The sequence below is a fragment of the Hemitrygon akajei genome, chromosome 16 (genome assembly GCF_048418815.1).
Source record: "Hemitrygon akajei chromosome 16, sHemAka1.3, whole genome shotgun sequence".
NCBI classification, from domain to species: domain Eukaryota; kingdom Metazoa; phylum Chordata; class Chondrichthyes; order Myliobatiformes; family Dasyatidae; genus Hemitrygon; species Hemitrygon akajei.
The window spans coordinates 64,059,305-64,083,619 of record NC_133139.1 but is presented as its reverse complement, the minus strand read 5'-3'; the positions used below and the strand labels follow the sequence as shown (position 1 = coordinate 64,083,619).

Sequence of the window (24,315 nt, the reverse complement as noted above, 5' to 3'; positions counted from 1 at the left end):
TATCTAAAATAAATAAAAGGTAGAACCCACAATGGAGCTGACTGAGTTTACAACCTTCTGCAGCTTATTTCGATCCTGTGCAATGCCCCGCCCCCACACCAGTCAGTGATGCAGCCAGTTAGATCTGGTACATCTGTAGAAATTTGTGAATGTCCTTGGTGACATATCAAATCTCCTCAAACTCCTAGTGAAATATAGCCGCTGTTGTGTCTTATTTGTAATTGCATCGATATGTTAGGCCCAGGATACATCCTCAGAGACGCTGACACCTAGGAACTTGAAATTGTTCACCCTTTCTGAAGTCTACAAATAAATCTATGGTCTTACTAACGTTGAGTGCAAGGCTTTTTTACTACAACACCACAGCAATTTCTTACAAGAAAGAATTGATGAGAACAAGAAAAAATCCATTGTACTGCCAAGTGGTCATGGTGTTGCTATTTGAGGTAGTGATTAGTGTTGGTTCAGGAGCCTACAAGAGCCACAGGCAGATAGGTACAGATTACACACATAATATAAATCATACACAAATTATACAAGGCGGTGAAGAGAGGGGAAAAATGCCACCACATTGGTAGGTCTGGAGTCTCTTATAGGCCAGGCTAAGTAAGAATGACAGATTTTCTGTCCTATGGACGTGTGTTGACAGCAATCATCACTTCTTTTCATATTCTAGATCATTAACTGAATTCCCCAGCAGTTATGATGGGATTTAAACTCAGATGTGTAGATTGTTAGTTTCAGTTCCTGGATTATTGGCCCAGTACCTTAAGCAGTGCACCACAGGCACAGTTATTGGAGCCTTACGCTGACAGTACAGCTGGTCTGACCTGAAGAAGATTACCACACAACCCTTGCAGAGAGCTGCTCACCACTAATGGCCAATACTCCTTGGATAATATCAAAACATAACCCCCAGCACAATCCTCGCTGATTTGATTTGACACAAGCAATGCATTTCACTGTACGTTTCAATGTACATGTGACAATAAAATCAATCATCTAATCAGGCTAGTCAAACAACCAGACCCAAGAACAGCTTCTTTTCATTGCTGTCAGACTTGTAAACCAGTCACCTCCTTTACATCCCTGCTGTCTTCTCAAACCCTTAATCCTACTTCTTCTGTTATTGTCAATTTGACATCTCCTTTTGAACTGCCGAACATTGCTCCATTCTGTTGCTTTGCGCTCATCCCTGTATTTATCGTATGTATCATTACTGTGCACACTGTTTACTCAGCTGCACATGAGCAAGGACTTTAATTGCATCTCATTTCATTGTGTGACAAGAAGTTAACCTGAATCTGAATCATGCAGGCTGCAAGATCAGATAATCCCTTTCCCCGGTGTTAGTTGTAAGAGAAATGTTAGCCAGGGGGCCAGAAAGGACCCTCTTCTCTGCAAAGCACTGTCACTGGGTCGTTTCCACTCTCCCCTCGTCCGCACTGAGAGAGTAGCCTAGCTCGTAAGCAAATGCACCCCACCCCTGAAGCATAGGGATTAGTGAAGGTACCTGTTTGACAGAACAACCTGAGACAGAATTACATTTACTATAAGTGACTTAGATGGCAGGAAATTTGTTGATTTGCCACAGCAGAACAACGAAGACATAAATTACAAAAAATAAATAAATAACGCAAAGCAAAAGAAATAATGAGGTGGTGTTCACAGGTTCACGAACTGTTCAGAAATCTGATGGCGGAGGGGAAGAAGCTGTTCCTAAAATGTTGAGCATGCCTTCAGGCTGCTGTACTTCCTCCCTGATGGTGGTAATGAAAAGAGGACGTGTATTGGGTGATGAAGGTCCTTAATGATGGATGCTGTCTTTTTGAGGCATCGCCTTTTGAAGGTGTACTTGATAATGGGAGGGCCTGTGTTTATGATGGAGCTGACTGAATTTACAGCCCTCTGCAGCTTTTTCCAATCCTGTGCAATGGTGCTTTCATTCCAGATGTTGATGCAACCACTCAGAATGCTCTCCATGGTACATCAATAGAAATTTACTAGTATACAAGGCCCTGGCTGGATGGGCCAAAGGGCCTCTTTCTGTGGTCTGCAGTTCTATGATCCAGCCTTCTGTGTCTTCTTGTGGGTGTGGTGTTGTGCCTACCTTCATACTGTGTGGGTACACTCACTTCCAGACCCCGGCTGACCAAAGGCACAATTCCCATTGGAGGGATTGGGAGGCGGGAGGATGAGGGTCTTTAGTGCATGTTGACGCCCCCCAGTTAAGGTGCTGCTTTGTTCCCTTACAGGTGGAATACGTCATTAAATGCGACATGTCAGCTCTGCAGAGGGTGCTGTACCGTCACATGCAGGCAAAGGGCGTGCTGCTGACCGATGGCTCAGAGAAGGACAAGAAGGTCTGGGAACCCTCCAGTTGACAGCTGACACTGTCTCCTTCACAGGAGCAGTGGCTGGTGGTGGCTAGTTGTTATTACTCTTCTGCATGGTTACAGTTAGTTTCTCTTCCAGCCTACTTATTTGGTAATGTCTCTCAAATTCCTTTCCAACAAGCAGATTACACTTCAATGGGAATACCTTTCCTTCGACCTATCTCTCTATTGCAAATAGTTCCCACTGAGGTCAGGTTCTGCCATTTAATTGTGAATTTTTGGGCATCTTCTCTGCAGGGCAAAGGTGGCACGAAGACCTTGATGAACACCATCATGCAGTTGAGGAAGATTTGTAACCACCCATACATGTTCCAGCACATTGAGGTAGGCAGCACAGCACAGGGCCAGAGTCACTGGACGATGGGAGAGGTGGGGGAGCGGTTGACCAAGGTGAAGTGCATCTGCTCCTTAAACCATGAGATCTAGGAACAGAGTTAGGCCATTAAGTCTGCTTTGCCATCATTTAACGTATTTTTCTCAATTCCATCCTCATAACCCTTAACTCCCTTATCAATCAAGAGCCTATTAATTTCTGTCTTAAGTACACCCAATGACTTGGCCTTCAAAGCTGTCTGCCGCAATGCATTCCATCGATTTACCACCCTCTTCCTCATCTCAGTTCAAAAAGGACATCCTTCTATTCTAACATCTCAGATCGTAGACTCTCCTAAGGATGGAAATGTCCTCTCCACATCCACTCTGTCTCGGCCTTTCAGTATTAACTAGTTTCTTCTCACCCTTATGAACTCCATCAAGTACAGGCCTAGAAACATCAAACACTCCTCGTATGTTAAGCCTTCCATACCCAGTATCATTTTTGTGAATCCCCTGTGGGCCCTCGAGGGCCAGCAGATCTTTCCTTAGATACGGGGCCCAAAATTGCTCACAGTATTCCAAACGGAGTCTGATCAACGCCTTGTAAAGCTCCCCCACCCTACCTGAGTACTCTCACTGTACAGGCTCTGTTTAAGTGTACATTTCTCTCAAAGTCAGGGGTGCCACGAGACGCAGAAAGATGGGGGAGAGTAGCTACATAGGTAGGTGTAAGAGGCTGTGACTGTGATTCCCAAGCTTAAGGAACAAGAACTGGATTTCCGATTCTTGATCACTTGCTGAAAGATGTGTGTGTGTGTAACTTGCTTCTGTTTAATTGTGTATGTGAACATGTTTGTTGATTTATGTATGTATATGGTAGCATGTACACATACTGTACATATGCATTGTTGTGGGTTGCTTAGCTGATTGTGTGTGCATGCTTGATTGTGTACATGCTTGTGCATCTGCCCATAAAACATAGCACAGAACGCACAGTACAATCCTTTCGGCCTATAATTTTACACGGACCTGTTAATCTACTCCAAGATCCATCTAATGCTTCCCTCCCACATAGCCCTTCATTTTTTTCTTTCTGTATTACAGAATACACTCCCTTCAGTCCATGATGATATACCGACCTTTTAATCTACTCCACGATCTACCTAACCCTTCCCTCCTACATGGCCCTCAACTTTTCAATCATCCATGTGCCTATCTAAGATCTTCCATGTTCCTAACGTCTCTGCCTCTACCATCACCCTGGCAACATGTTCCACACACCCACCCCTCTCTGTGTAAAAGACCAACCTCTAACATACCCCTTGTACTTTCCTCCTATCACCTTAAAATTATGCCCTCTCACATTAGCCATTTCCACCCTGGGAAAAAGTCTCTGACTGTCCACTCCGTCTATGCATCTTATCATCTTATGCACCTCGATCAAGTCACCTTTCATCCTCCTTCACTCCGAAGGGAAAAGCCCTAGCTTGCTTAACCTTTATGAGACAAGTTTAAGGTTGTGTTGAGTCCTAATTTCATCTACTGTTCATCTGCAAACAGCTCAAAGAATAAATAGGATGTTTTGGGTCAAGACCCTTCATCAGGACTGGCTCTCGACCCAAAACATTGACAGTCCATTTCCCTCCACAGATGCTGCCTGACCCACTGAGTTCCTCCAGCATTTTGTGTTTGTTACTCCAGCTTTCCAGCATCTGCAGTCTCTTGTGTCTCACTTTACAAAAGGGTCAGCATAGGTTTAGTAGTTAGAATGCCCTGTTGCGACGTATGATCCTCTCATCTGGAATCCAGAAATGTTCTAGTGTAATTGGCCATTTAAATAAAGAGCATGCATTAGGTGATAGAAATCACTGTGTAATTGGCTAAATGTGATGTTGGTTAAATAGCTGCTGGGAATTCTCTGGGAATTCAGAATATTCCAGTGATTATCTGTGTCCTTTTCCTTTCATTTCTTGACGCTTTGTCTTTTTGATCAGGAATCTTTCTCAGAACACTTGGGATTTACTGGAGGCATTGTACAAGGGTAAGTCAGACCAGTCTCCACACGCGTCACCATTTGAAATGAGTGACATAGTGTTCAGTGAATTGGGTAACTCACCAAACAAATGTAAACTATGTCTCCCCAGACCAGACAGAATCTCACCTGCTTGTGTTGAATTTCAACTACTGAGTGTGTAAGATGAAGTTTCGCTAATGAAGCTCGAGAAATTATCTCAACTGATCTTCGGATTGAGTGTGCATGAGACTGTTAACAGGACCTAATTAAAGACTGATTCAAACACTCAGTCTGTGAAGATGCATCTGATCTGAGGTTTTCCCTAAGAATCTATTGGAATGACTCTGATATGAGGGGTGAATGAAGTAATGGGATTAGTGGAATGGGTAGTTGATGCTCAGCATGGACTCAGTGGGCTAAAGGACCTGTTGCTATGACTGTGATCAGAATTGGGACTTTGAGTGCCGCACAGAATCTCGCCTATAAAGCGAGCATTAAAAGACAAACTTCCTTTCCAGTTACAGGGAACCAGGAGACCTCTGGCTGATCAGTATTTGCAAACAGCAAAGAGATTTCCCTGTCTTATAGTCCTGGAAAATAACGGCTCAGAGCTGGGGAGCCTGGATATTGATGCTGGTTTAGGATTTAGGTGAAGGAAGTCCAGAATCTAACTAAGAGGTACAAAAAGACTGCTGGAGGAACTCAGCAGGTCGAGCAGCATCTGTGGGAATAAAGAAATAGTCAATATTTCAGGTCGAGACTCTGCATTAGGGGAATGATAACACTCCTGCGATGTACCTTGAGATAACTGATGATATTAAGTGCATAAGAGCAGATTCTCACTAGTACCATTGAGGAGGAGGTACAGAGGCCTGAAGACCCACAGTCATTGATTTTGGAGCAGCTTCTTGCCCTCTGCCATCAGATTTCTGAGTTGTGCATGTACAACGTTATTCCTTTTTCTGTATTATTTATTTTTGTAATTTATAATAATTTCATGAATTTGCACTGTACTGTTGCCCAAACAACAAATTTCACGACACAAGTTAACGATAGCTTCTATCCACCTGTTATATTACCAGAACAAAATTGTAGGTACTGAAATCCAAAATAAAACCAGAAAATGAAGATAAAGATTAACTTTATTTGTCACATGTACATTAAAAACAGTGAGATGTGTCAAATCAGTGAGGATTGTGCTGGGGGCAGTTTGCAAGTGTTGCCACATTCTGGCAACGACATAGCAAGCCCACAACTAACTAACGCTAACTCGTACGTCTTTGGAATGTGGGAAGACATCCGGAGGAAACTCACAGTGAGAACATACAAACTCTTGATAGGCAGTAGCGGGATTTGAACCTTGATCTCACAGCTGCCCCTGTAAGGCGTTGTGCTAACTGCTGTGCGACCGCGCCACCCTGAATGTTGGAAGTACAAAGCATGTGTGTGGAGAGAGAAACAGATTTAAATACTTCAGGTCCGATCAAAAGGCTCAGAATGTTTGTCAAAGAGTCATAGACTTCTCTTTCCATAAGACACCCAACCCCAATTACATCACTCAGCCCATCAAGTCTACACCACCATTCCATAATAACTGGTTTATATCCCTCTCCACCCCATTCTTCTACCTCTCTCAGTAAACGTTGACACCCGGATTAACCAAGAGCCTATCAATCTCTGCTTTAAATATACTCAATGCCTTGGCCTCCATAATTATTGTAGCAATGAATTCCACAGAGTCACCACCCTCTGACTAAAGAAATTTCTTCTCAACCATCCAAAATGAACATCCCTCTATTCTGAGGCTGTGCCTTCTGGTCCTAGACTTACCCACTGTAGGAAAGATCCCCTCCATATCCACTCTTTTAGGCCTTTCAGTATTAATAGGTTTCAGTGAAATCCCCTTCCCCCATTTTTTAAACTCTAGAGAGTACAGCCCAGAGCTATCAAATGCTCCTCACATGTTAACTTTTTCATTCCCAGAATAATTCTTGTGAATCTCTTCTAGACCCCTCCCATGCCAGCACATCTTTTCTTAGATAATGAGGGCAGAACTGCTCACAGTACTCCAAGTGTGGTCTAACCAATGCCTTATAAAGCCTCAGGGTCACAACTTGCTTTTTTATTCTAGTCCTATTCACTCAAAATGAATGCTAACATTTGCCTTCCTTACCGCCAACTCAAATTGCAATTTAATCTTTAGGGAATCCTGCACAGACTCCCAAGTCCCTTGACACTTCTGATCATTGAAATGTTTTCATAATTTAGAAGCAGTGTATGCGGCATCCTTTCTGTTGAAGTGCATGACCATACACTTCCTTACACTATTTTCCATCTGCCACTTCTTTGCACATTTTTCCAATCTGTCCAAGTCCTTCTGCAGACTCCTTGCTTCCTCAACACTACCTGCCCTTCCACCCATCTTTGTATCTTCTGCAAACTTGGCCACAAAGCTATCAATCCGTTATCCGATTCGTTGCAGAAGCCTGCAGAGTACTAGCAGCCAACCAGAGTAGGCCCCTTTATCCTAATTCTTTGCCTCCTGCCAGTAAGCTAATCTTCTATCTATGCTAGTATCCTTTCTGTAATACCATTAAGGAGGCTCATATGCAGCATCTTGTCAAAAGCCAAACAGTCAACAAGCACTGTCTCTCCTGCCTGTTATTTCGTCAAAAAATTCCAACAAATTTGTCGGACAAGATTTCACCCTTAGGAAACCCTGCTGACTTTGGCCTACTTTATCATGTGTCTCCAAGTACTTCAAAACTTCATCCTTAATAATAACATCTTCCCAACCACTGAATTCAGGCTAACTGGTCTATAAATTCCTTTCTTCTGCCTCCCTCCCTTCTTAAAGAGTGGAACAACATTTGCAGTTTTCCAGTCTTCCGGAACCATTCCAGAATCCAGTGATTTTAGAAAGATCATTACTAATGCCTCTTCAGTCTCTTCAGCTACTTCCTTCAGAAAACTAGGGTGCAGGCCATCTGATCCAGGTGACTTACCTACCTTCAGAACTTTAAGCTTTCCAAACACCTTCTCCTTACTAATTGGCAGTTACATTCACTTCTACTCCCTGACACACTCAAATTCCTGGCATACTGCCAGTCTTCTACAGTGAAGACTAATGCAAAGTACTTTTTAAGTTCATCCGCCGTTTCTTTCTCCACCATTGTTACCTCTCCAGTGTTATTTTACGGTGGTCTAATATACACTCTTGCCTCTCTTATACCTCCATGACATCTGTGGACTTTGGAAAGGGTAAGGTGAGGGAACACATACCAGTCCTCATAGAGGGATCAGAAGTGGAGAGAGTGAGCAGTTTCAAGTCCCTGGTTGTCAATATTTCCGAGGACCTAACCTAGTCCCAACATATCGATGCTCCTATAAAGAAGGCAAGACAGTAGCTATATTTCATTTGGAGTTTGAGGAGATTTGGTTTGTCAGTAAAAACACTCACAAATTTTTACAGATGTACTGTGCAGAGTATTCTAACTGCTGCATCACCGTCTGGTATGGGGGGGGTGGGGGGGTGCCACTGCACAGGATCGAAGTAAGCTGCAGAGTTGTAAAATTAGTCACCTATGGGCACTGGACATCTTTAAGGAGCAGTGCCTCAAAAAGGCCTATCCATCATTAAGAACCCCTATCACCCAGGACATGCTCTTTTCTCATTGCTACCATCAGGAAGGAGGTACAGAAGCCTGAAGGCACACACTCAACAATTCAGGAAAAGCTTCTTCCCCTCTGCCATCACATGGATATTCAATCCATGAACACTACCTCACTACTTCTTTATTTCCTATGTTTTGCACTATTTATTGAACTATATAATATATATACACACACAGTGTAAATCACAGGTTTTTTACTCTGTTACCATGTATTGCTTCATACTGCTGCCACTAAGTTAACAAATTTCCCAACATATGCTGATGATATTAAATCTGATTCTCTTATAAATCTGAAAAAAAACTTTTGGTACCTTCTTTGATATCTTTGGGCTAGCTTACCTACATATTTCATCTTCTCTTTCCTTTTTCAGTTGCTTTCTGTTGATTTTTAAAAGCTTCCCTGTGCTCCAGTGTCTCACTAGTTTTTGCATTTTGCGTTTGTACTGTCTTTGATTTCATTTGTTAGCACAGTTGCCTCAATCTGCCTTTGGAATATTTATTGATCTTTGGGATGTACTTATCTTGCACCTTCTGAATTGATCCCAAATTCTTCAGCCATTGCTGTTCCTCCATCATCCCTGCTAGTGTTCCCTTCCAATCATCTTTAGCCAGCTCCTCTCTCATGCCTCTGTCACTCCCTTTACTCCACTGTAATACTGGTATATCTAGCTTTATCTTCTCCCTCTCTAAGTTCAGAGTGAATTCTATCTTCATAACTATCTTCCAAGGGTTTCTTTACTACAAGCTCCCAAATCAAATCTGGTTTATTACACAACAGTGAATTCGGAAATAACTTTCCCCTGATGGGCTCAACTACAAGCTGCTCTAAAAAGCTATCTCTTAGGCACTGTACAAATTCCCGCTTTTGGGATGCAGCCCCAACTTGCTTTTCTCAATCTACCTGCATATTAAAATCCCCTATCACTATTGTTACATTGCCCTTATTACAAGCCTTCACCATTTCCCACTGAAATTCATTTCCTGCATCTGGCTACTGTTGGGACCTGTATATAACTCCCCTCGGCACCCTTTTACCCTTTTTTTTAACTCTACCCACAGGGATTGTACATCTTCTGATCTTATGATCACTTTCTAAGGATTTGATTTCTTCTTTTACCAAAAGGACTTGCCTGTCCTTTCAATACAATGTGTATCCTTGGATGTTAAGCTCTCAACTATGATCTTCTTTCAGCCACATCTCAGTGATGTCCGCAATGTCAAACTGCCAATCTCTAACTCCACTACGAGATCATCTACCTTATTCTGTATACTGTGTGGATTCCAATATAACATTTCATAGATGCTGCCTGACCTGTAGAGTGTTTTCAGTATGTTATGTGTTTATTTAAGGAGCATGTAGTAATGCTTTTGGAAGTAATGTTGTGTTGGGAAGCCACAGTTGGGTCGACATGATCACCAGCCTGGTATTGAGTGGGGATCTCGTTCTTCTCCGACAGAGCCGATCTATACCGAGCCTCAGGGAAGTTTGAACTGCTGGACAGAATTCTCCCCAAGTTGCGGGCAACCAACCACAGGGTACTACTCTTCTGCCAAATGACCTCACTGATGACCATCATGGAAGACTACTTTGCATACCGCAGCTTCAAGTACCTCCGGCTGGATGGTGAGTGCCGGGCTTTTTTTTCACCTCTTCCCATCCCAAACTAAGCTGCCCTTCTGCCTCTGATCACACCAAACTCCTCAAACCTCTAAAGTGGCTGCTCCCCATTGAAGAGGAACACTACTGGTAGGATCAGTTTTGGTGCTGATTAAACAGCTGAATTATTTTCTCCATTGGGACAATTGTCCCATGGATGAGCTGGTTTGTTTGAAATCAACAAGCCTGACTGTCAAAATCCAAAGTAAACTTATAAATTATAATATAATGTATTATATAAGTAAATAAATTATAAATGAATTAATATTAATATTAATTATAAATTTAGTTTACACACAGTGGCCACTTTAATAAGTACACCTGCTCAACTGTTTGTTATGCAAATATCTAATCAGCCAATCGTGGCAGCAACTCAGTGCGTAAAAGCATGCAGACACGGTCAAGAGGTTCAGTTGTTGTTCAGACCAAACATCAGAATGGGGAAGAAATGTGATCTAAGTGACTTTGACCAAGGAATGATTCTTGTTGCCAGTTGGGATGGTTTGAGTATCTCAGAAACTGCTGATCTCCTGGGATTTTCACAAACAGCAGTCTCTAGAGTTTACAGAGAATTATGTGAAAAACAAAAATAAAATATCCAGTGAGTGGCAGATCTGTGGGCAAAAACACAAAGTTAATGAGAGATTAGAGGAGAATAGCCAGTCTGGTTCAAGTTGGCAGGAAGATGACAGAAATAACCACATGTTACAACAGTGGTGTGCAATGGAGCATCTCTGAATGTACAACATGTCAAACCTTGAAGTGGACGGGCTATAGCAGCAGAAGACCAGACCGGATCCCACTCCTGTATCTAGTAAAGTGGCCACTCAGTGTCTGTCAACATATACTGCAAGAAAATGAACCTCAAAGTAGTATGTTGGCCTGACTGTATGACACATGTTCTCTGTATTATTATTTACTTATTTGTTATTTGGACATTTTTTGATATTTGCACAGTTTGTCTCCTTTAGCACATTGGTTGTTTGTTAGTCTTTGTGTTTTTCATCGATTCAACTGTATTTCTTTGTTCTACACAAGATTATCATCATCTGCAGAACCTCTTGTACTTTTGTCATGTTCTAATTGTTCTTTCTTATAAAAATGTGTTTCTTATATTTATTTGCTTGTGAACATTGTGTTTCTAACGCTGTGTCCTTGTGATGTTGCTGTAAAATTTTCAGTGCACTTGTGCATACATATACTTGTGTAGATGGCAATAAACTCCACTTAGTTTTTGCGATCATGGTGATTATCTGGTCTGAGGTGAATGTTAAGGGATAGAGCCGATATTTATCTCCTCTTTTCTGTTTTCTCAGAAGAACAGCAGAGGGAGTTTCTTGTGGTAAAGTCAAAACCAGAGTGAGAATCAGATTTATTATCACTAGCATACACTCAGTGGCCACTTTATTGGGTTCCTCCTGTACCTGAGTGGACATCCGTGTTCTGCTGCTGCTGTACCCATCCACTTCAAAGTTTGACGTGTTGTGCATTCAGGGATGCTCCTCTGTCTCGCCATTCTCCTCTGACTTCTCTCATTAACAAGATGTTTTCACCCGCAGAACTGTCGCTCAATAAATTTTTTTTTGTTTCTTGTACTATTATCTGTAAATTCTAGAGACTGTCATGCATGAAAATCCCAGGAGATCAGCAGTTTCTGAGATACTCAAACCACCCTGTCTGGCACCAGCAATCATTCCACAGTCATTCTGATGTTTGGTCTGAACAACAACTGAACCTCTAGACCATGTCTGCATGTGAATTGCTGCCACATGGTTGGCTGATTAGATATTTGCATTAATGAGCAAGTGTACCTAATAACCGAGGTATACATAGCAACTAGGTGTATTTCCTGAAATTTATTATTTTGTGACAGCAGTACAGTGCAAAACTTAAAAACATCTATATGTTATAAAAATAAGTAAATAGTGCAAAGGACAAATGGTGAGGTAGTGTTAGTCAGTTTATGGACCATTCAGAAATCTAATGGCAGTGGGGGAGAAAGCAGTTCCTAAAATATTGCAAGTGTGTACCTTGTACCTTTTCCCTGATGGTAGTAACATGAAGTCAAGGTTATTGCCATGCACGGGTACAGTAAGGTACAGGTACGATGAAGAACTTGCTTGCAACAGCATCACAGGCACATAGATATAGACAATACAGTATAAATTATACATAAATTAGACAACTGAAAATCATTTTTTCAAAATGATATTATTACAAAAATTCAATTAGAAAAAGTTAAGAGCAGTGAACAATCTGTTGGAGGAACGTGGCGTATCAAGCAACATCTGTGGGAGCTGGATGCCGAACTGCTATGGGATTTTGATCCAAAATGTCAATACTCCCCCAACAGATGCAGCTCGAGTTTCTAACTTCATCCAGCAGATTGTTTCTTATTCCACATTCCAGTATCTACAGTCTCTAGAAAAGCTGAAAAATTCCTGGCTCCTGGCTACACTTCCAGGAACAGGGATGGGTGGAATTCCATTCACTCAGATCCCCCCACCCCCACCTCATGGGAGCAGTGGCCTGAGGAGGTCAATCGCATGATGCATGGGTGATGCTGAGCTGGGTGAGCAGCCTTACAAAGGATTCTGCAAATGCTGGAAATCTGGAGCAACACACACAAAATGCTGGAGGAACTCAGAAGGTTAGGCAGCATCTATGGAAGGGAATAAAGGATTTCAGGCTGAAGCCCTTCAATAGACTGGAAAGGAGTGGGGCAGAAGCCAGAATAAAATGGGGAAAGGGGAAGGGTGATAAGTGAATACAGGTGAGAGGGGAAGAAGTGGGAATGATCTGAGAAGTTGGGGGGTGAAAGTTGGAAGAGGCTAAGGGCTGAACTAGATGGAATCTGATCGGAGAGGACAATGGACCATGTATAGAGGTACTAGCATCCTGAGGGGATAATTGCCCCACTAGGGACAGGTACGGTGGGACCATACCAATAGAATACCCTCACTCTGTGACAGCATGGTTTTCCTTACCCATCAAGGATCTTTGTGCCACTGCACGTGCGTTCCTTCAGGATCCCAATGACTCTGTAAAGAGCCCAATGTCCTCTCATATCACATTCCATCTTATTCAACCCTTTGCCTCCTCCACCCAGATCTCCACAGCTCTCAATTCTCTATCTACTTCCTCTTTAGATACTTCCAGTGATCTGGACTACAGAATCAGAATATCAGGTTTATTATCAAATTTTGTTATTTGATAATAACCAGTACAGTGGAAATACATGTTTACTATAATCAGCAAAATAAATAAATACTGCAAAGAATAATGAGGTAAGCATAATAATAAAAAGAATAATAAAAGAATAAAAGGCTTTAAGCTCATTGGGGAGTGAAACTTCACTGCCATTAGGTTTCACCTTATAGGAAGTATTGGCAGGCAAATCTTGCCAAAGACTCATGCATCTGATTGTCTCTTGCTTCACATGGAATTTCTTTCCACTCTCAGAACGGCCTTCCATAGGTCATACATGGACTTCTTGTAGGATACGGGTTAACATAGAAACATAGAAAATAGGTGCAGGGGTAGGCCATTCGGCCCTTCGAGCCTGCACCGCCATTCAGTATGATCATGGCTGATTATCCAACTCAGAACCCTGTACCTGCTTTCTCTCCATACCCCCTGATCCCTTTAGCCACAAGGGCCATATCTAACTTCCTCTTAAATATAGCCAATGAACCAGCCTCAACTGTTTCCTGTGGCAGAGAATTCCACAGATTCACCACTCTCTGTGTGAAGAAGTTTTTCCTCATCTCGGTCTTAAAAGGCTTCCCCTTTATCCTTAAACTGTGACCCCCTCGTTCTGGACTTCCCCAACATTGGGAACAATCTTCCTGCATCTAGCCTGTCCAATCCCTTTAGAATTTTATACGTTTCAATAAGATCCCCCCTCAATCTTCTAAATTCCAGTGAGTATAAGCCTAGTCGATCCAGTCTTTCTTCATATGAAAGTCCTGCCATCCCAGGAATCAATCTGGTGAACCTTCTCTGCACTCCCTCTATGGCAAGAATGTCTTTCCTCAGATTAGGGGACCAAAACTGCACACAATACTCTAGGTGCGGTCTCACCAAGGCCTTGTACAACTACAATAGAAAAGGGTTCACCTTTTGTGGTAAAGAATTCCAGAGATTCACCACCCTAGGCAGGTTATTCAGCTGGGCAGCTGGAGGATGATGTAGGAACTGATGTGGGGATGGGTGGTCCTTTAAAACGCAACTTGTATGAACATAGTTTTCCTCTAGGCCTGTCATACAATTAACTTACCACTAGGTGGAGCCATCTGCCTTTTTGTGGACCTCGCCACCACAAGATCATTTTTGAAATCGAAACTTTGTTGACAAATTTTAGGTGGACTTCCCATCCCCTACTCGTTCTGAAAGAGAAACGAAATTAAAATTAGTTCTAATACCGAGTGGTAGTCAGAGCAGGAATAGTATCATAGTATAGATGAATGAGTGGCTGAGGAAGTGGTGCAGGTTCAGGGTTTCAGATTTCTGGATTATTGGGTTCTTCTGGGGGAGGTATGATCTGTACAAAAAGGACCTGTTACACCTAATCCCAACGTGGTCCAATATCCTTGTGGGCAGATTTGCTAGAGCTCCTGGGGGAGGATTTAAAATAAGATTGGTTGGGGGATGGGAACCGGAGTGATGGGGCAGTTGGTATACAAGTTGATGCAATGTGTAGTGAGAGTGTGAGGAAGAACAGGCAAGTGAAACATGGCAAAATTGCAGTCACTGGGATGAGTTGATGTGTATCTTGGGGGGAAGAATCAAAAAGGGTAATGAGTATAGGACTGAAGGTATATTTGAATGCACATGTATATCGATTAAGATAGATGATCTTAAGATAAGAAGAGGGACGCCTCACGTCTTAATAAGCTGGTAAGGAAGGCGGGCTCTGTCGTGGGCAAAGTACTGGAGAGTTTAACATCGGTAGCTGAGCGAAGGGCGCTGAGTAGGCTATGGTCAATTATGGATAACTCTGAACATCCTCTACATAGCACCATCCAGAGACAGAGAAGCAGTTTCAGCGACAGGTTACTATCGATGCAATGCTCCTCAGACAGGATGAAGAGGTCAATACTCCCCAATGCCATTAGGCTTTACAATTCAACCGCCAGGACTTAAGAACTTTTTAAAAGCTATTATTAATGCTTTTTGAGATAGTGATTTAGATGCATATCATATTCTTTACTGAGTTAAGTATTGTATGTAATTAGTTTTGCTACTACAAGTGTATGGGACATTGGAAAAAAGTTGAATTTCCCCATGGGGATGAATAAAGTATCTATCTATCTATCTATCTATCTATCTTGTAAGGCAGTTAGAGTTGGCAGGTGTGTCGTTGTGGGCATCTCTGAGTTGTGGCTGAAAGGAGATCATAGTTGGGAGCTTAACGTTGAAGGATACACATTTGAGAGCTCGAAGGGGGCATGAGAAGGCCTTGGCATGTAGGATTAAGGAGAACCCCAAGGCGTTCTATGCGTATGTGAAGAACAGGAGGATGACGAGAACGAAGGTGGGACTGCTAAAGGACTGCCTGGAGGCGGAGGAGGTTGGGGAGGTCCTAAATGAATACTTTGCTTCAGTATTCACAAGTGAAAAGGATCTTGATCAGGGTGAGGTCGAAATAGAGCAGGCCTGTGTGCTGGACAATGTGGAGATTACGGAAGAAGAAGTACTGGATCTTCTTAAAAGCATCAAGATTGATAAATCCCCAGGGCTGGATATGATACACCCCAGGTTGTTGTGGGAATTGAGGGAAGAGATCGCTGGAGCATTAGCAATGATCTTTGAATCCTCTTTGGCTACAGGGGAAGTGCCGGAGGACTGGAGAATGGCAAATGTAGTTCCCTTGTTTAAAAAAGGTAGTAGGGAGAAAACTGGGAACTATAGACTGGTGAGTCTTACGTCGGTGGTCTGCAAACCAAAGATTTGTAAAGGAAAGGATTCTTAAGGATAGGATCTACGAGCATTTAGAGAAGTACAGTCTACTCATGGATAGACAACATGGCTTTGTGAAGGGAAGATCATGCCTCACGAGCCTGATTGAGTTTTTTGAAGAGGTAACAAAAGAAATTGATGAGGGTAGGGCAGTGGATGTGGTCTACATGGACTTTAGCAAAGCATTTGACAAGGTCCGTCACGAGAGACTCATCCAGAAAGTCATGAGGCATGGGATAAGTGGAACCTTGGCTGTTTGGATAAATAATTGGCTTAAAGGAAGAAAGCAGAGGATAGTTGTGGAAGGAAAATATTTTGCCTGGAGGTCGGTGACTAGTGGAGTGCCACAAGGATCTGTCCTGGGACCCCTGCCCTTTGTGATTTTTATAAATGACCTGGATGTAGAGGCGGAAGGATGGGTAAGTAAGTTTGCGGATGACACAAAGATTGGAGGAGTTGTGGATGGAGCTGCAGGTTGTCGAAGGTTACAAGATGATATAGACAGGCTGCAGAATTGGGCAGAAAAATGGCAGATGGAGTTCAATCCGGATAAGTGTGAGGTGATGCATTTTGGAAGGACAAACCGGAAGACTGAGTACAGGATTAATGGTCAGTTACTTAAGAGTGTGGATGAACAAAGGGACCTTGGGGTTCAAATCCATACATCCCTCAAGGTCGCTGCGCAGGTTGATAGGGTAGTTAAGAAAGCCTATGGGATGCTAGGCTTCATTAACAGGGGGATTGAGTTCAAGAGTAGAGAGGTCATGTTGCAACTCTACAAATCTCTGGTGTGACCCCACTTAAGAGTATTGTGTTCAATTCTGGTCACCTCATTATAGGAAGGAAGTGGAAGCTATGGAGAGAGTGCAGAGGAGATTTACCAGGATGTTGCCTGGTTTGGAGAACAAGTCATATGAAGCAAGGTTAGCAGAGCTGGGACTTTTCTCTTTGGAGCGTAGAAGAATGAGAGGGGACTTGATAGAGATCTACAAGATTATGAGAGGCATAGATAGGGTGGATAGTCAGTACCTGTTTCCCAGGGCACCAGTAGCAAACACCAGAGGGCATATGTACAAAATTAAGGGAGGGAAGTTTAGGAGAGACATCAGGGGTAAGTTTTTTACACAGAGGGTTGTGAGTGCCTGGAATGACTTGCCAGGGTTGGTGGTGGAGGCTAAAACATTAGGGGTATTTAAGAGCCTCTTGGACAGACACATGGATGAAAGAAAAATGGAGGGTTATGGGGTAGTGTGGGTTTAGTACTTTTTTTAAGGATTATATGGGTTGGCACAACATGGAGGGCTGAAGGGCCTGTACTCTGCTGTAGTGTTCTATGGTTCAATGGTATTGAAAGGACAGGCTGGTAGGCAGAGAGTGTGGCTTCATTTGGTAAAAAATCAAATCAAATCCGTAGAAGGAGGCGACATAGGATCAGAAGATGTGGATTTCTTATGGGTAGAGTTAAAAAGCTGTAAGGGTAAATAGACCCTGATGGGAGTTATATACAGGCTCCCAAACAGTAGCCAGATGTGGGATATCAATATTAATGGGAAAAAGAATAGACATGTAATAAGGACAATGTAACGATAGTCATGGGGGATTTCAATAAGAGAGGGAATTTGTACAATGCCTACGAGATAGCTCTTTAGAACAACTTGTTGTTGAGCCCACCGGGGACAGGCAATTCTGGATCGGTTATTGTGTAATGAAAAGAATTTGATTAGGGTGCTTGAGGTAAAGGAACCCTTAGAAAGCAATGATCGCATTAAGCGAGGGGTCTGTAGAAGGACTTGGACAGATTGGGAGAATGGCCAAATAAGTGGCAGAGGGAATATGTTGCATGGAAGTGTGTGATCATGCACTTTAGTAGAAGGAACAAAAGCCTAGACTACTTTCTAAACAGGGAATTGGTCAGACCAAAATGGATATTGTAAGCAGTTTTGGGTCCTTTATCTCAGAAAAGATATGCTGGGATTGGAGAGAGTCCAGAGGAGGTTTGCAAGAATAATTCTGGTAATGAAAGGTGTTTGATGGCTCTGGACCTGTACTTGTTGGAGTTTAGGAGAATGTGGGGGTACCTATCAAATATCGAAGCCTGTTGAATTTCAAAAGGCCTAGATTGAATGGATGTGGAGAGGATGCTTCCTTTAGTGCATATATGTCAAACTCAAGGCCCGCGGGCCAAATCCGGCCCGAGGTGGAATTATCTTTGGCCCGCGAGATAATATCTAATTACTATTAAAGCTGGCCCCAGTAATCGAAGCACCTATGGCGTATGATATGACTAATGCTGAGTTTATTCAGGTACCAGGTTTTCAGGGTTTTTAGTGTTTATTCGGCAGTCTTGCTTGGCAGTCTTCTTCATAAGAAACGGAATTTGTAAAGTGAAACACTTTGTAGTTATAGCAGAGACTGAGACACATGAGAGCAGGCTGAAAAAACGGAGGCAACGAAAGCTGCGTTCGCACGCGTCCGACTGATCCAGCCCGCATGATGCTGCATTTTGTTCAATCCGGCCCGTGACCTAAAATGAGTTTGACGCCCCTGCTTTAGTGGGTGAGTCTAGGCCCAGAGGGCACAGCCTCAGAACAGAGGCAAGAAGGAAGTTCTTTAGTCAGAATCCGTGGAGTTCATTTCCATGGATGGCTGTGGAGGCTTAGTCATTGGATATATTTAACGTGGAGGTTAATAGGTTCTTGATCTGTCAGGGTGTCAAGTGTTACGGGGAAAAGACAGAAGAACGGGGCTGAGAGGGTTAATAAATCAATCGTGATGGAATGGCAGAGCAGACTCGATGAGGCAAGCAGCCTACTTCTGCTCCTGTGTTTCATTGTCTTATGGACGTATATTGTGAAATTTGTTCATGTACAGTACAAGACATAAAAAATACTACGGGTTACAATCAATCGATAAATAGTGCAGAATTAACCATTTAGATACCTACCTGATAGTGGAGGGGACGAAACTGCTCCTAAAAGTGTGGTCTTCGGCCTGCTGTAGCTCCTCCTTGATGGCAGTAATGTGAAGAGTGGACATCTCAGACAGTGAGATTCCTTGGCGATGGATGCCAGCTTTTGAGGCAAGTCTTTTTGAAGATATCCTCAATGGTGGGAGGATTGTGATGGAACTGGAACCCTTTGCAGCCCTTTGTGATCCTGTGCATTGGAACCTCCATGCCACACGTTGGCGCAGCCGGTTACGATGCTCTCCATGGCTTCCCCTAGAAACTCAAAAATAATCTACACTGTAGGTCTGGGCTGGGCAAGGGTGGACAGGTGGGATTTCTATCACAGTCACTTTTAAGCTCATTTGTATTCATACAGGATTCAAACTCTCAACCTGTCAAGGTGGGGTTTGAACTTACATATTCTGAATCTAGTTAGGTAACATAACCTGGTGACTGCAGATACTAGAATCTGGAGCTTTAAAAAAAGCTGGTGCAGGAGCTCAGCATCTATGGAGGCAGATGGATGGGCTACAGTTTGGGTGAAGATCCTGGTATGTCTTGACCTGAAATGTCAATTATCCCTCTGCCTGCACAGACACTGCCTGACCCACTGATTTCCTCCAGTAGCTTGTTCTTTGGTAACATACGTAAGTCACCTCACTGGGTCAGTCTGGGGCTTTACCATGAAGTTCCAGAGGCAAATTGCTCAGCCATGAGGCTCCACTGTGGCCCTGTAAGTTGGGTTTAGTCACAATTATTGCCCATCAACCACTAGGCTCAGTGGGTAACTTCAGTCACCTCAACACCGAACTGATTCCACAACAAAAGGCTCACTTTCAAGGACCGTACAACTCGTATTTTCAGTATTTATTTATTTATTATTTGCACAAAGTGTTTTCTTTTGAACACTGGTTGTCTGTAAGTGCTTGTGCGTAGTTTTTCATTGATTCTTTTGTATTTCTTTGTTCTACTGTAAATGCCTGCAAGAAAATGAACCTCCATAGTATATCATGACACACACGTAATTTGATAATAGATTTACTTTGAGCTTTGAACTGTACGAGATGGTGCAGGGTAGGATTCAGTCATCCAGTGCCCCCCCCCCCCGCATGCACTGCCTAACCAGCTGTTCTTCCTATTCCAGGGACCACCAAGTCTGAGGACCGCGGCATGCTTCTGAAGACGTTCAATGAGCCCAACTCTCATTACTTCATCTTTCTACTCAGCACTCGGGCTGGAGGCCTGGGCTTGAACCTTCAGGCTGCAGACACCGTGGTCATCTTCGACAGTGACTGGAACCCACACCAGGTGAGTTGTGCAGGAATCTATTCTGGAGAGAGCTGGCTATCAAAACCCGAGGGGGGCCAATCTAGAGCATGAGGAACCCATTCAGTTGCAGAGTGCAAGGTGCAGGAACATGCCCTTTGACCTGTTAAACTGATGACACCTCATTTCCTTCTGCTTGAACATTGTCCATATCCCTCCATACTCTGCATGTACACATGCCTATCTGAGAGCCTCTTAAATTCCTCATTCGTATCTGTCCTGGTTAAACAGCCAATATCTTCTGCCAATTTTAAATCCCTGTCCCACCTAGAAAATGGTGCCCCATACACTATGGTGTTGTTCATTGACTTCAGCTCGGCACTTAATGCAATCATCCCTCAGAGGCCGGTGGGGAAACTGTTCTCGTTGGGACTCAACGCTCCTCTCTGCAATGGAATCTTGGACTTCTTGGTGGAAAGACGTCAGTCAGTCCGAGTTGGAATCAACAACTCAAGCTCCACCACTAGTGCAGCCCCACGCCCTGGCTGTGTGCTCAGCCCACTGCTGTTTATGCTACTGACTCACGACTGCATTGCCAAGTTCAGCTCAAACCATATCATCAGGTTCGCTAATGATACAATGGTGGTTGGCCTCATCGGCAACAATAATGAGTCGGCATTAGAGAGGAGGCCAAGGGGCTTGTCAGACAGTGCAAGAACAACAACCTGAGTCTCAATGTGGCCAAGGCAAAAGAGGTGATTGTGGACTTCAAGAAGGGGCTGGTCGACCACTCTTCATTGTACATCCATGACTCTGCCGTGGAGAGAATGAAGAGCCCAATGTTCCTTGGTGTGCTCTTAGATAGATAGATAGATAGATAGATACTTTATTCATCCCCATGGGGAAATTCAACATTTTTTCCAATGTCCCATACACTTGTTGTAGCAAAACTAATTACATACAATACAAATATGATATACATCTAAAATCACCCTCTCAAAAAGCATTAATAAATAGCTTTTAAAAAGTTCTTAAATAGTTTACTAAAATACATTGAATGGTAACTTAAGCTCAGTTCTAACCCCGGCACTTTAACATATCTTACCCCTGGCGGTTGAATTGTAAAGCCGAATGGCATTGGGGAGTATCGATCTCTTCATCCTGTCTGAGGAGCATTGCATCGATAGCAACCTGCTGCTGAACAAATTAACAGATAATTTAACTTGCCTCCTCATTAGTCAAGAAGACGCAGTGATGTCTACACTTTCTGAGAAGCTTGAGGCATGCCTGTCCCCATTCTAACAACTTTCTGCATGAGCACCATCGAGAGTGTCCTGTCTGGCTGCCTCTTTATGTAGCTGCCACACCACAAGGCATCAGACGACAAGACCCTACAGAGGATAGTGAGAACCACTCAAAGGCACCAGGGTGTCCCTCCATGCTATTTGTGACATTTACTGGGGGCGTTCTAGATGAAGGGCCCAAGCTTTGTTGAGGTTCCTCTACCACTCATTCCACAATCTCTTTGACCCACTACCATTAGGAAGGAGGTACAGAATCGTTAGGACTAGGACTGCCAGACTGGGTAACAGCTTCTTCCCTCAGGCTGTGAGACTAATGAATACCCTGCCACCGCCTTGGCCTCTTCTCTAGGCCCACAAGCGGTTTACTATTTACCTCTGCTGCAAAGCAATTTTGAATTATATTTTATTAACTTATTTGTCGTAATATTTTGTTTCATGTTCTGTATGTATTGTGGGTCCACCATGGTTGGGAGAAATGTTATTTTGTTTGGTTTTATATATGTACAGTCAGATGACAATAAACTTGATCTTCTAACCAGGGTGGCAGTGGCCAATACCAGATGAGTGGAGGAGAGTTTAGGGGAGAAGTCAAGGGAAGGTTTTTTTTTACGTGGAAGGTACTGCCGGGGTGATGGTTGAGGCTGATACATTAGGGACTTGTAAGACACTCTTAGATCAGCACGTGGATAAAAATAGAGGGCTATGGGCTGGATAGAAAAGAAGGATTAGACTGATTTTGGAATAGGTTGACATAGTTCGGAACAACCCATGGCAGCACATTCCACACACCCGCCACTCTCTGTGTAAAAACTCTTCACCCCCACATCCCTTTCATACTGTCTCTTCTCACCTTAAATGCATGCCTTCAAGTATTGGATGTTTCGACCTTGGGGACAAAGACATTGGACAAACCAGTATGCTACCATACCATGTAGTTAGCAAGAAAGAGATGTGAGGGAGTAAATACATAGCTTAGGCAAGGTGTGGAGTTAACTGAGAAAGCTCAGTAATAGAGCGATGAGCAGTCTCTCGAGTGTTCAGCTGATGTGTTGGGGCAGGGTGGACACAAGACTGGGTAGTCAGCAGCCTTCTCACTACACCATTTAATCCAGTCAACTTCTTTCCAAGGGCATCAGAAAAAAATTGCATTCCCTACCTACCGCGATTTTTTTTTCTGTTCGAGTGTGATGGTGAAACCAAGACTTCACAGGTGACGGGTCTGCAGTTGGAAGTGATTGTTCTCGGAGTGTTTCACAGCAACACTTCCACAGCTGTCAGATTCTATAATTACAGACTGCAGGAATTAACCAGCCCATTCCCTTAGTGATGGAACAATAAGGTGGACCTCTACGCTCAGTAGACGCTTTATTAGGTAGCTCCTGTACCTAATAAAGTGGCCACAGGAGTGGAATTTGGTGTGGCCTTCTGCTGCTGTAGCTCATCCACTTCCAGGTTTGACGTGCTGTGCATTCAGAGATGCTCTTCTGCACACCACTGTTGTAACGCGTGGTTATTTGAGTTACTGTCACCTCCCTGTGGGATTGAACCAGTCTGGCCATTCTCCTCTGACACTCTCATTTACAAGGTGTTTTTGCCCACAGAGCTGCTGCTCACTATATGTTTTCTTTCAGTTTTGCATCATTCTCTGTAAACTCTAGAGACAGTTGTGCATGAAAATCCCAGGAGATCAAGATATTCAAATCATCCCTTCTGGCACCAACAATCATTCCACGGTCAAAGTCACTTAGACCATATTTCTTTCCCATTCTAATGTTTTCTGGACAACAACAGAGCCTCTTGACCATGTCTGCATGCTTTTATGCATTGCATTACTGCCATATGATTGGCTGATTAGATATTTGCATTATTGAGCAGGTATACCTAATAAAGTGGGTACTGAGCGTAATTGAAACATTCTTCCTTTATCAGTGGCTGATGGGGTTTTAGACGTCCAAGGGGCAAAGGTTAGACTTCCCTCCTGTGATGAGAGATTGTGGAGTGGTCCCGTAACAGCAGGAAGCAATGGCTCATAGGAAACTCGAACCCCTCGTTACACCACATTACTGCTGTATGCACACAGATCGGAGGTAAATTCGGCTTCAGATTCAGGTGCATTTATCACGTGTACATTGAAACGTACCATGAAATGTGTTGTTTGCATTGACAACCATCACAACCTAGGAAAGTGCTGGGGGCAGCCCGCAAGTGTCGCCTGCAGAGCATGCCCGCCAGGCTTGGCAGAACAGCACAACAACAGCGGCAAAAGAAGCCCCTCACACACTCATAGTCAGGAAACCTAGAGGAGACTTTGAATGAGCAGAGTTATGAAGGTAGTGCTTTAAAGGCATTGCTGAAGATCACGGAGAAAGTGTGGGCTGTGAATTAGGAAGCTGGAGGAGGTTCAGAGGACCAAGGCTTGGAGACCTTTGAAGATGCTCAGTTTTTGAAATTGTTGCATGAAGAGAAGGGACAGGAGATGATGGGAATGGGATGATGGGTAGGATATGATAAGTTTGGAAGATTATTTGAGGAGGGAGGTTGGATAAAGCAGAATGAGAGTAATTAGAGCAAGAATTAACTCTGTCATTGAAAACCACCAAGATGAGCCACGCACACAACATGTTGGAGGAACTTAGCCGGCCAGGCAGCATGTCCGTGGAAAAGAGTACAGTCACGGTTTCAGACCAAGACCCTTCAGCAGGGCAGACTATCTTGTGCCTGAAACAAAATGCATGAAGAAATCAGAGATACTTCAGGGACAGTGAACACTTTGGGTCTAAG

The 24,315-nt window shown here is 43.3% G+C and overlaps 1 protein-coding gene across 2 annotated transcripts in view; it reads left to right on the top strand.

Moving 5' to 3' along the window:
- Positions 1-24,315, top strand: part of smarca4a (SWI/SNF related BAF chromatin remodeling complex subunit ATPase 4a) — a 107,809-nt gene that overhangs the window by 51,079 nt on the left and 32,415 nt on the right. For both annotated transcript variants that reach the window (XM_073069046.1, XM_073069045.1), the window contains exons 21-25: positions 2,256-2,363; positions 2,634-2,720; positions 4,706-4,752; positions 9,857-10,023; positions 20,109-20,272. In XM_073069046.1, coding sequence (XP_072925147.1) covers positions 2,256-2,363; positions 2,634-2,720; positions 4,706-4,752; positions 9,857-10,023; positions 20,109-20,272 — 573 coding nt within the window. The remainder of the gene's footprint in view (positions 1-2,255; positions 2,364-2,633; positions 2,721-4,705; positions 4,753-9,856; positions 10,024-20,108; positions 20,273-24,315) is intronic.